The sequence below is a fragment of the Candoia aspera genome, chromosome 8 (assembly GCF_035149785.1).
Source record: "Candoia aspera isolate rCanAsp1 chromosome 8, rCanAsp1.hap2, whole genome shotgun sequence".
Classification (NCBI taxonomy): Eukaryota; Metazoa; Chordata; class Lepidosauria; order Squamata; family Boidae; genus Candoia; species Candoia aspera.
The window spans coordinates 39218356-39231502 of record NC_086160.1 but is presented as its reverse complement, the minus strand read 5'-3'; the positions used below and the strand labels follow the sequence as shown (position 1 = coordinate 39231502).

Genomic DNA, 13147 nt, shown 5'->3' with positions numbered 1-13147 from the left:
AAAGCAGGATGAATGAGAAGTACTGCAGCACTAAGATTTGCTGCTAGGAGAAGGAAAATGCAGCAATGGGTGTTGGAGATGAAGAGTTGGTATAGCAGGTTGATTAATGCTACTGAGTTTAGCTGTTAAAATCTATTTCTTCTATTTATTTATTGGATTTATCACTGGAAAAATTGAGGACATTCTTGGCAGTTTATAGCAACCACCAGGATAAAAGAATAAAACATCCACAGAACAAATAAATAAAAAAATAGCATAATAAACAAAACCTAAATGACATGTAATTGATAGTGTCAACTCATATAATAAAAGTCTTCCCCCAAAAGCCCTCCATTTTTTAATAGTGTACAGAAAGGCAACTGCCTAGGGGCAGACAGAATGTCTGGTAGGAGGCTGTTTTGAAGTGCAATTTTTGCAGCAAGGAAAAAATTGTGTCTCTGGGCCTTCACTCCTCATTTCATGGAAGTAGGGAGTCATTAGCAGGTCCTCCCAGGATGTACATATCTGGTAGGTTGAGACCAGTTGAAGAAGGCAGTCCTGCAAGTACCTTGGTGCCAAACCATGTAGAGTTTGAAAGGTTAAAACTAGCACTTTGAATTGCACTCAGAAGCAACTAGAAAGCCAGTGCAAGGTCCAGAACACAAGTATTATGTGCTAATGCCAGCATATTCCATGCAGTCAGCTGCCACATTCTGGAACAACTGAAGCTTCTTGGTGGCTTTCAAAGGTAGCCTGTAGTGAGCATTGCAGTAGTCCTAATAGGGAATGATGAAGGCATGGGTTATCCCACATTCCAGTTATGGCTGCAACTGGTACACCAATGAAAGCTGGGCAAAGGACCTCTGGCCACAGCCTCCATCTGATAATCTAGCAGTAGTTGTGAGTGCAGGAGGATTCCTAAATTGCAGAACTACTCTATCAGAGCCAGTGTCACCTCATCAAAAGACAATGCAATTTCAGTCTATTTCATCATATCTAGCCCTCACGATTTCCAGATGCTGGGTCAAGGCACTAATACCTCTCCTGTAGTAATGTACAATTCGGTATCATCAGGGTACTGATGGTACCATATCCCAAACTGATGGAAGACTTCTCCTCAGCAGCTCCAAGTGAGAAAGCAGAAAAGAAAGGACTGAGCCTTATGGCACTTCACAAGGAGGCAACTGCTTGGCTGACCAGGTCACAACACTAGTGACCCTTCCTTTATCAGCAAAAATAGCACAAAGCATTTGCTTGAGTTTCTGTGTAAATATATGAATAGCCAGCAAAAACATATGGCTGAATGCTATATGCTAGATGGATTCCATAAAGGGAACTTTGGAATGCCTCACTATGGAGGCACAACCAGGCTCACTGTGACCCTAGGTCTTCAAATGCCAATTTCCTGAGGTTCACCAAGAAGTCTGAACCAGTCCTCCAGAGGCCTCCTGTCCATTCCATAATATTGGCTTGGTTCCCACCAGCTGCTCCACTGATAATGGTGGCTGCCATGTTGCTTACAGGACTTCCTAACCAGTACATAATCTGCTGCTGTCTTACCCCTTGGACCAGTACTCTCTAAACTCAATTCCACAGGACTGTGATTAAACTCCATCCTAGTTAGTCACAAGACTACTCTTCCTTTATTCTTTCCTTTTCAAATCCTTCCACCCCACCAATCCTCTGAAAACCATCTCATCAGCCTAATACTTCATTAGCTCCAAAAAAGCTCAATTCAAATGCCAAAATCCTAAGTTCAAAACACCAAAGTTTCCAACTGCTCATCCTTAGCAATATCTTACTAAATTCCAACTCACAACCTCCCTTGAAAGTAGCCACCATAAGGTGCCATCTTAAAAAAAAAATATGGGGATGTTGGGGTGAGATGCATGCATCCATAGGTTGCATCTATAGTTTACTTCAACTGTGCAAGAGATGCTGCAATAAGTGAGAATTTTATTTGCATCAAATGCAAACTCTAGAGATGTAGCTAATTTGACTATTCTAAACTGAAGCTCTAGGCTGCAGACCACTTCTTTAAGCAAATACTATAAAAATGGGGGGAAAGAGATTGCTGTTGTTAAATGCAAATAAAAAAGGAGGGATTTTTTTTTCAACCTCCCCTTTTTTTCCTAACAATTGAATCATTTTGCACAACAACATTAATAATTTAATATCTAAAACATCACAAATGCAATACACTTCTAGAAGACATTTTCATTTCAAATTTGTACAGTCTTTAATCAATACACATAATCTACATTTCTAATACCCGGTTCAGTTAGTCATGAACTGCAATGTTATCTATATATCTTCCATCTTTGGCATCCAGTCAATAAAAAAAAAAACACCTTACAGTGGCAGAAAATCATAGAAATCATTGCTTTGATTATGTCCTGAAAATATTTTTCCACATATATGAAACTCCATTTTATTAAAAATGGTTCTTAAAAATGCTTATTGTTCTGATCCTAAGAGTACATAGTATGTATCTAACCTTAAGAAAATTGGTATCACATTTACAAACAATAGCAAAAATTGCAGAATAAAAATATATAACTGGACTACAGTGCAATTAAGCAACAATGCACAACAGGGTGTACCTTAATGGGCCACATTAACCACATGCCTCAGGTGTACTGATAGGCAGGAGGTCAAAAGGAGAAGAACTTCAAATACACTGTAAGTGCACCAATGGCTCATTAGTACGTACCACAGAATTACTTGTTGCTATAGTAATATTCAAACACTGAGAAAGCGTGAGTGCAAGATGGGTGTTATTATAAATAATCTTCCAGTAAAGAGTTTTTTTCCATTGGCATATACCAAAAATCTAAAGAAAAAAAAAACAGAAAACTTTAAGGCTGTATTTCTTCAGCCCTGTGTGAATTAACCCTAGTAATTTTTGTGAGACTATTCTACAGTTAACAGTATGAGCATCCAGGTACTGTACTGTATATATACAGGAAAAAAATCTTATTGGTAAAGTGCATTTCCCTTTATATTTCTATCTCTACATGAACAGCTTAATTGGGGATCACTTAAACAAGTCTACTTTGGGTCAAATCACCACCTCAAATAATGAGAACAGCTCTGCTGGATCAGACCTAGGTCCACCTAGCCAGCATTCCATCTCACACAATGGCCCATGAGATACATCTAAGAAGCCCATAAATAGAAGATGAAGGGAGCCCTTCTTTCCCACTATTGCTCCTGAGCACCTAATATGTGGAAACTGGTTCTATGACATGAAATTTATAAGGATCTGAATAGTGGCTCCTCATTACTGTCTATGTAGTTAATGACTCCAAACTATTTATGCACATTGTCACATGCACAGATAAAATATACAGATATATTATTATTTGGTAGTACAGTGCAATATACTGTACTACTTATATGAAACTCCATTTTATTAAAAATGTTTCTTAAAAATGCTAACATTATTGCTCTGATCCTAAGAGTACATAGTGTGTATCTAACCTTAAGAAAATTGGTATCACATTTACAAATGGTAGCAAAAATTGCAGAATAAAAATATGTAAGTGGACTACATTTATAAATATATTACTATAGATATATATAGTAATATATCTATAAATTGTTTGCAGTCAATCAGATGAGAAAATCTTGAAACCAGAATGTAGAATAAATGTCATACACTGTCAACTATTCACTTTCACAAAAATTACCTCTCTTAAAAGTAAAGACACTACCTTTTAAACAAACAAACAACGAACACATTAAACATAAAAAAATTAAATAATTTAAATGGTGGTTGCATCACTTTTGTGCAATTTCTAACTGGCTTCTGAGAATTTAAACACACATTGTAAATAAACAGCAACAATATTTTGTGGATTTGCCAATATATAATTCAACATTATATTGTTGAACTATATATTCAACTTTCGTCTAGTGGTTAAGGTGCTGGGCTAGAAACCAGGAGACTGTGCATTCTAGTCCCGCCTTAGGCATGAAACCTGGCTGGGCGACCTTGGGCCAGTCCCTCTCTCTCAGCCCAACTCACCTCACAGGGTTGTTGTTGTGGGGAAAAGAGGAGGAGGAAGGAGTATTAGGTATGTTCGCCGCCTTGAGTTATTTATAAAAAATAATTAAGGGAAGATAAAAATAAAATAAAATAAATAAATAAAACATTAGTTGTTTATACAATTAAAGTAACTATAAATGGAAGCAAGTAAATTTTGCATCTTATCTAATATCCATTAATACTTTCCTTCCCTTTTCTTTTTTTTAAAAAATGCTCTAAAAATGCATGAACCTGAAGTTTTGCACTGTTACTTTTCCCACATTAGTTTTAAAAAATGTTGAAAGGCTGGTCAAAGACTGTAATAAAGGTATTCATTCATTCAATGTTGAACAATTACAAGAAAAAAGCATAACAGAATTTGGTGCAATATAATAAAATAAAATGGCAGTCAATTGGTTAATTCAGCACCATGGAATTTCTTTAAATAATAATGAAATCACTGCTAAAAAATCTATCATTATTAAAAAAATAAAGGAGTTGGCTCAGCTTATGAAAATTAGATTTGTAAGTTGTTGGTCATTCCCATAATTAAATCTGTGTCACAAATGTGGAAGAAAAATGGACACTGTACCTAATGCATTTACACAAATCCTGTCAGACTGTATAAAACATTATACCTACTAAAACTGAATAGATAAGAATTCCATATTTTTTTATTAACAGGACATTTTATGTAACAATTGGAGGAGAAGTTTAAAGGATTAATTTTATGTATCATTACAAAGAAATTTAAAAGTTATAATACAATGACCTCTAGCCTTACTCCCATAAGATATATACTGCTTCACTAAAACAAACCAATTAAGAATTGCTTAATAGATATAGCATTTCCTAAGCAATAGTTATACTTCGACTGTCACAACTGATTAAAAACAGAAATTCTTTATCAGCATCCAAGGTATGAAAGGATTTCATATCCAGAAGAAAAACAGCCATATAAATTGGGAGGGGGTGGAATCAAAATTTATATTGAGGAACTTTCACAGGTGGTGACACCTAGCTTCCCTTTGCTGATTTCAGAAAGTAAACAGGATCGGGTTTTGCTAGTACTTGGATAAACAATCGCTAGGGAATGTTGGGACTATGTAGGCTAGACTGGGAAGTCAAAGAAAAGGCAATGGCAAGCCACACGTGTACTGTTGCCAAGAAAATGTCATGGAGTTGTAAAAAGCTGAGCTCAACTTGACAACATTTCCAAGAACTTCAAGAATTGTTAAAAAAATCTGTTCAGCAAATCCAGCCAGATAAACCTGTAACACTGAAGTTTTCAAAGAACCTTTGACTTAAAATATTCCAGAACTGAAATCAATTCTCTTTTAATGTGCTTGAAAAGCAGACACCATAGCCATTTGCAGTGTTTTTATTTTAGCATCAAGCTGTGTACTTCAGTATAATAGACTCATTACAAACATCTAAAATAAGGGAGGAGAGAAGTAGTATAACACTGCAATTTGGCTAATACTTCAGTGTCTTTTTCTTAGAATAAAATTGAAATTTAAGATACAAAACCAAGCTCTCATGAAGACTTGCATATAGGCAAAGCCTGGAATTTTTTTCAGTTAAGTGAGCAGACTGGCAGAAGAAGAATGGAACAATGTACCTCTCCTTTGTACTTACCACAGAAACCACATCTTCCTGGCGAGAAGGAAATCTTTGCTTCAACATATAGCATAAAAACTATGCTGTCTCCCCCACCTGCTCCCCACCCCCCACAATTTTCAAGGCACCAGCAGAGTAGTATGTAGTTTTTAAAACTAGCATCTTTGATGGACATATTCACGAAACTGTCATTTATTGTTATTGGCAAGCTCTCACAAGTGAGATTACAATAAAATGGCTAAAACACTCAACACAACTGCACAAGTAGCATATAATGAAAACAGCATCAGACAATATTTTATTTCAACGTGCAACTCTAAAAATCAATAAAATACTTAGCAGGATAGAAGTTTTTAAGAAATGCTTAAAAGGAAGGAAAAAGGAGGAAGTGAAGAGAGGATTTTTAAAAGGCTTCCCATGTTAACCAACTAGCTTGAATTATGTTAGTATCAATCAGTCAGAACTAGGCAGGAAAATCACCTATTCTTATCTTTGTAGATTACTATTAGCGTGTTAATATTGCAAACAAATACTCATGTAAATGAAACAAAAAATCAAACCATCTAAGGATATAAACAGCATGTGATTAATTGCATGCTACTGATCCTGATCCTATTCATATTTACTCAAAAGTAAGTCCCACTGTATTTGATGGAGTTATTTTCTAATGGGTTTTTGGAACTGGTATTTTTAACCACCATTATTGCTAATAATCAAATACTCTGAATTACTAAAATATTAGCATATTTTATTAAGTTGTTCTCTTGGGGGAAACCCAAATCACTTATGTTCCACAATTATTCTAAATCCAACTTTTAAATGAGGGGAGGAGATAATGATATTAACTTTTAACTTAGAAAAATTCTCTGTGGTATAAAATATTCTCTTGGTCTGAAATATATGTAAATTGAATTCATCTATCATTACTTATTACCAGTCTAGCTAGAGAAAAAAGTTTTCTGTTACAATTAATTCTTTAAAAGATTATGTTTTAATGAGACCTATGATGTTATTACATAAGTTATAAATGCACATATTTCTGCCTGCAGAACTACAGGAATTCATTTCCAAGCTAACATTGGTTTGAAGTTTGGTTTCCTTTTTAAGCCAGTCATTGCCCATAAATGCAGTCTATCAAATGCTAATATATTTGAATGCCAGGAGGATGCGTATGATTATCTAGGCTATTCATATTCCCAGGACTCTCATACTAGCAATTACATCTCTATAAGGGAATGCAATCCAGTTGTCCCAGATGTTGTTGGGCTTACAACTTCCACCATACCTGGCTATATCAATACAAGATGGGATCCAACATTTAGAGGGCCACAAATTCCCCACCCCTATTAAAAATCATCTAGCTCAATTTAGTGAACCTGTTCTCAATATTCTCTGGATGGGGGGGGGGGGACAATTTCTCTTCTGTTGAAAGCTGTAAGAGATGCCGCCTATTTTCTCTTTTTGACAATCCCTTTTTTATTTCTGCCACCATGTTCTCTCCCCTCATGTTGCTATACAGCAGATAGCCAAGGCAGTAATTACAAAAGATTTGAATTTTTTGGTGGCAGAAACCTTCTGAAAACAAGAGACCTAGACATCCATGAAAGCAGGCCAGAAGGGGATAAGGGATAAAATATCCATTGTGTCACAATGCAGCCTCTGCCCCTTACATATTTATGTACAATACATATGCCTATGTCAACAGATACATGAAATTAGGACAGAGGCTTCAGTCCACTGTACATTTAGGCAGTTAGATTATGATCAGCCAAAGTATCCCAACACATACTGTATATAGATGACAAAGTAAAGAAGATATGCTACACCATATGTGTCTGAAGGGCAACAACTATTGTTTTGGTAAAATATGTTCTGATAGCTTATACTAACGTACTATGAAGGTGAAAACCTCCCTCATTATCAGACAATGTGACTGAATAGAAAATGTCTTCTCAAATTCAAATATTGGATAAATAAGTATTGTTAATGATGTTTTAAAAAAAAAAAAAACTTTAATGTCTTCTGATTTCTCTCATTTTTCAATAACATTCATTGATGAAGGAGACAAGGAACAACACCATCATAGTAAAAATAGACTTCAAAAGTCTATTTGTAAATTTAAACCTTATTACTATATTAAGAGAATATTCACTGCTGATAGTCACTTTCAACTGGAACAGCATATAAGACTTAGTAAATAAATAAATGTGAGCATGAATCTCTATTGCCAGGACCTTCCACTTCAGGTAGAGTCACAACTAGAACAACAGTAGAAGCTGGGCAAACCCCCCTCCACCACATATTGCTTATCCAGCAGTAGCATGGGTTCAGGAATACTCCCAAGTTGCAAACTTGCTCCTTCAGGAGAGGTGTTATCCCATCCAGAGTTACACCCAGTGCAGGCAGAGACCTTGTGTTGTAGTATCGGCTGAGGCAGTTGCAGAAAATCCCAGGGTGTTAGCAGCAAACAGTAATGCACATAGTTAGCAAGCAAAGTATTGGCTAAGATATAACCTCCTTGTATCATTATCCCTCCCTATGATGTCACTTCCTTGCCTGTTCAATAAAAGGGAGGTGCGCAATTGTTCTGGGCTCTCTCCCGCCTAAACAAACCGTTGTGCTGAGTGTCATTCTTCCCGTGAGGAGCCCGCCCGGTCAGACTAGGCCGGTTGCGCCATCACCTGTTGGCAACACATCCCGCAGAGGACCCGCAACGCCACAACCTTGTTTGAACAACAACTTTGTTTTGTTGCAGTTCAACTTCAGCAAGTCCTTAACAGGCTCCAGATACTTTGGTCAAGATTTCCATGGCAGCTCCAGCTTGGCCCAGAGTGGAACTGTATAGCTGTGTACAATCAGCATATTGCTCATACTTCACCCTAAAGTGATGATCTCTACCAGTAGTTTCATGTATGTGACAAAACAGGGGAAAGAATTGAACCTTGGGGCATCCCACAAGTAAGTTCTTAACAGGCTGACCTCTCCTCCCTATTACCACTGATTGAACTACCCAGTAAGGAAGAAGTTGAACCACTGTACCACAATGCCCCAACTTCCAATCTTTGCAGGTAGTTCAGAAGGATACCCTGGTCAACAGTACTGAACACCACTGCAAGGTCTAATGTCAGAATGGGTACACTTGTCCCATTTAGGACATGACAAAGCTCATGTACTACAGTGACCAATGCCATTTCCATTCCATGTCTAAGCTTGAATGCAGACTGAAAGGGGTTCAGATAAAACATTTCCTCTCCAGCCCTCTGTAGCTGATTCCTCACTACATTCTTAATAAACTTCCCAAACATTGGAGACTGGACAATTATTATTTAAAACATTCAGGTTCAGAGACATCTTGCTGAGAAGAGGATCATCACTATTATCTTCAAACCAGGCCATCATACGTCCCTCCCTCAAAGAAATATTCATCACTTCCCAGACCCATCTTGTCATTCTCCCAAAGGAGTGACAGGGGCATGGATTATGGTTGCAGGTGGCAGAGGTCATGCTAAAGAAAATCCATTCCACATGCTGAAAGATAATATTGCCAGATGTTATCCCAGGCACTATTTATGACTCTACACACAAAGGTTTAATATAAGAGACTTCATCAGCAAAATTTTGCACTAGTAATTCACAGCAATTAGATGGGAGCACTTCCTGCCCTTCTTTCCCTAATACAGAAAAAGCAACCTTAAACAAAATCACCAAATGGAGCCCACAGACACTATAAGAGCAAAGAAAAGCAGACAAGTTTCACTACTCTGGCCACCGTGGTGTAGACTCAAGCATAAGTCTGTACCCATGCTTGGCCCAATTTGCTTTTCGTATTCTTCCACTGTGCTCCAGGCATTACTTCTGCCACTTCATCTCTTGGAGAAACTAAGTGCCACTAGCCATCAGCCAACAGAGACTACTCAGGAACAGTCATTCCAAAGGCTTGAATTGCTTCCTGATTCCATGACTCTACCCAGGTGCCCAGTAGAACTACTATCAGATCACTTCTGGGAAAATCCCCAACTGTTTTCTGGGATCCATTAGATACCTGGGAGGAACCCTCTTAATAGGCCACTTCATGCTCCAGAGGCGATTGGTAGCCACAAATCTCATCTGGACAAGGAAGTGTTCCGACCATGAGAAAGGACTTGGCCTAATATCTTCCATATCCAGATCAAACATCAACTCTTTTAAAAAAAAAAGGAAATCCAAAATACATCTGCCTATATGTGCAGGGCTATACATAACTTGGGACAAGCCCATGGTTGTAATGGAAGCCACATATTCCTAAACGTTCCCTGAATCTGCCCTAAATGAATGGAGATGGAAGCACCACAAGCTGGGGGAACACCAAAACAGCTTACTGAACACTGCAAGGAGCTCAGGAAGGGGCCTTGTCAGGCAACTTGACCCTTCACATACAGCCATTTATACTGCATCACTCTTAAGCAAGGATTCTGGTCACAGACAGGGCTTCTCTCACAATAATTGCTACTCCATCTCCCCAGCCCTGGAAATAGTTCTTTTCTATATATGATCTGTCTGCAAAACCAGCCTTTGATGAACAGAAAACTAGGAACCCCATGTACAGGTAGTCCTCGAGTTACGACCATTCGTTTAATGAACATTCAAAGTTACGACAGTGCTGTGACTTACGATCCATCCTCATGATCAAAATTCAGGTGGTTGGCAACTGGCATGTATTTACAACAGCTGCAGCATCCTGGGGTCACATGATCACCATTTCCAACCTTCCCAGGGGGCTTCCAACCAACGAAGTCAATGGGGGAAGCCAGATTCACTTAACAACTGTGATTTGCTTAACAACCATGGCAAAAAAAGGTTGTAAAATTGGGTGTGACTCACTTAACAACTGCATCACTTAGCAATGGAAGTTCTGTCTCGGTTGTGGTCATAAGTCGAGGACTACCTGTATGCAGATTCATTTACAAACTAAAGAAAATGAGAACAGTTTAAAAATGCCAGATATTTTGAGTTAAAATTTTAACATGAAGAATACGTTTTAATGCAAGCATATTTCCAATTATCCATCTTATATAACATTCCTTGGAGCATTTTTGTATATTCATTTTTAATCTATTAGTAAGCATAATATATATAAAAGCAGTATTTTCATTTATCTTTATATTATGCGTTTACTAACATCCTTTAATAAAAAGATCTGGACTGTAGCAGAGATAAGCAATTTACTTTACAAAAATATAAAATCATGCAAAAAATATGCCCAGATATTTGATTTGTGTAATATACAAAATAAGGGAAATGATTACTGAGATTCCTTTTCTGTAAGTTTTACAGTATATTGTGCTCAGGGATGCTAAAATGTAAGCTCAGAAATTATATTTTGAGCGGCACAGTTATTTTTACTCCTTCCATCAGTTTCCCTTGGGACATAGAATAAGCTTGTTCTCTGGCAGCAAAATATGCTAATCATGTGACTTATCACCCAGTGAATTAGCATTGCTTCTCTCATCATCTGAGCCATGTTCCTTTAAAAATCCATGGTACCTTAATAGAAAATAATGACTGTGTGATAAACCTCATTATAAAATCAATATATTGACACTAGCCTCCCAAATGTCTGAGTAGTAATGGATTGTCTCCTCATTAAGAAGACTATTAACGTGTACTTAAGCATCATTAAATTATATTGATCAGAGATTATTCATGCACTAATTTTCTGGAAAGCAGTAGACACTGGAAAGAAATGCAAACTTATGTATTTAAAAGAGACGCATGATACATGATAAAGGAAACTTAACTCAATATTCAGTAACAGTTAAAAAAATGTACAGTAAGGCATTCAAACAATATTGGAAGGTAATATTACTTACCAAAAAACTTCCAAAGGCTGAGTTAAATATAGCAGCTGCCTAAAAGAAAGAAAGAAATGTCAATAATAATTTTGCTATTTCATATATAATACTGACCCTTACTCATATTTTCTAGTAGATCACTGCCACTTAAAACCATTGCAAATAGCCTATGAAAAGTCACATTTCAGATTATTATTACTTAATTATTTATTTTGATAATTTGCATTCTACTTTTCTACTCACTGGGCAACTTAAAAATAAAGGAGGTTATTAAAAAGGAAAAAAAACACCTAATCCTGTGTTTATGCTTTATAAAATTCCTTATAGAAAAAGCACAAGTAGACTTATTTTTGCAAAACAGGAAGTCAAGAGAAAAATAATGTAATAAGTAATTAATAGTATAATGCTTATCTGAACAGCATCATGTAAATTTAAGTACATTTTTAGTATAAATATTTCAAGTGGAATACTGAATTTACATGTTTTGCTACAAGCATTTAACTGATTATATACTGCAGTAAACATCTTATCTTATCTATGTGCTTTAATTTCAAAGGCCAGAAAGAATACAATGAATCTAGTAAAAAACAAAAATAAATGACTGAACTCATTTTGAAAAATTGTTTAGCTTACCTAAATATCCAAGAAATAATGCTGGGGAAAAGCATTATGACAAACTTCTAAATTCTGAGAAATATAAAATGCTTAAATCTTGTAAAGCTTCTCATTTTACCATAAAGGAAGGAATTTTTCCATGACATCCAGTCCGATGATGTAGAACCACAAGTACAGCAAAAAATGGGGGAGGGGCAAAGACAAGAAAATGTGCCATTTACATGGAAAACAGAAGCAGAATCAAAGTAACCACTAAGGACATCTTCCAGCCATAGAGCAAAGATGTTTGAAAGAGCTTGAAAGTTTGAACCCAGTCCAAAACGCAGGCTAAGCTGCAGTAGAACCCACTGCTCTATTATGAGAGTGCAGTGAGAATGAATGGCTAATGAGATGCTTGGCTCCAGTGAGCTTACCTTTCTTATTCAAGTTCATAATTTATTCAAAGCTTTGATAATTTCATTAGAGTCATCCTTGGCTGGCCTTATCAATAAAAGATAGCCCTGGACCACAGTTTCTCAGTGGCCCCACACAAGCAAGCACAGTCTTGTAAGATTTTGCTTTGCTTTACTTCCTTGGTTGCTTGCTAAAAAGGACAATGGCATATGGCATTCCATGTTGTGGGGAGAGCTTCTGAATAGAAACAGCTAAATAAAACATTACAGTTGAGAATTATAAAACTACAGCAACATATTTTCACACCTCTACTTTATCAGCATCTGCTTTTGAACATGAGGAGGAGGAACCAGTCCAAATAATTATCTTTGCAACAATCAATAAAGAAGATACAGTTTCACAAGTCAGAATGTAACATTAGGATTTCAACCCACAATTCCACACCTTGATAAACCCTGAGGGAATAATATATGACATATGAAGCAGTGTGGTTTAAGTTTCTACATAAGTTCAGGTATCTGAAGAATCACCTGTTCTTACAGGAATGTTCCTGCTCTTTGTAATCATCTCCCAAGATCTCTTCTGGTATCCCCCTGCCTTGAAGGGCAACAAATGGCAACTAGGATTTTTCTGTCATAGTACCCTACTTGTAGAATGGAATTCATGAATTCCATCTGTT

General features: G+C 36.8%; 1 protein-coding gene across 3 annotated transcripts in view; it reads right to left on the bottom strand.

Annotated features, from left to right (window-relative positions):
• The window catches only part of SLC10A7 (solute carrier family 10 member 7), a 146692-nt gene that overhangs the window by 89224 nt on the left and 44321 nt on the right, over positions 1-13147 (bottom strand). For 2 of the 3 annotated variants that reach the window (XM_063309732.1, XM_063309730.1), the window contains exon 5: positions 11479-11517. The exons of the other annotated variant lie outside the window; for it this stretch is intronic. In XM_063309732.1, the coding sequence (XP_063165802.1) occupies positions 11479-11517 (39 nt within the window). The remainder of the gene's footprint in view (positions 1-11478; positions 11518-13147) is intronic. 3 annotated transcript variants of the gene reach the window in all.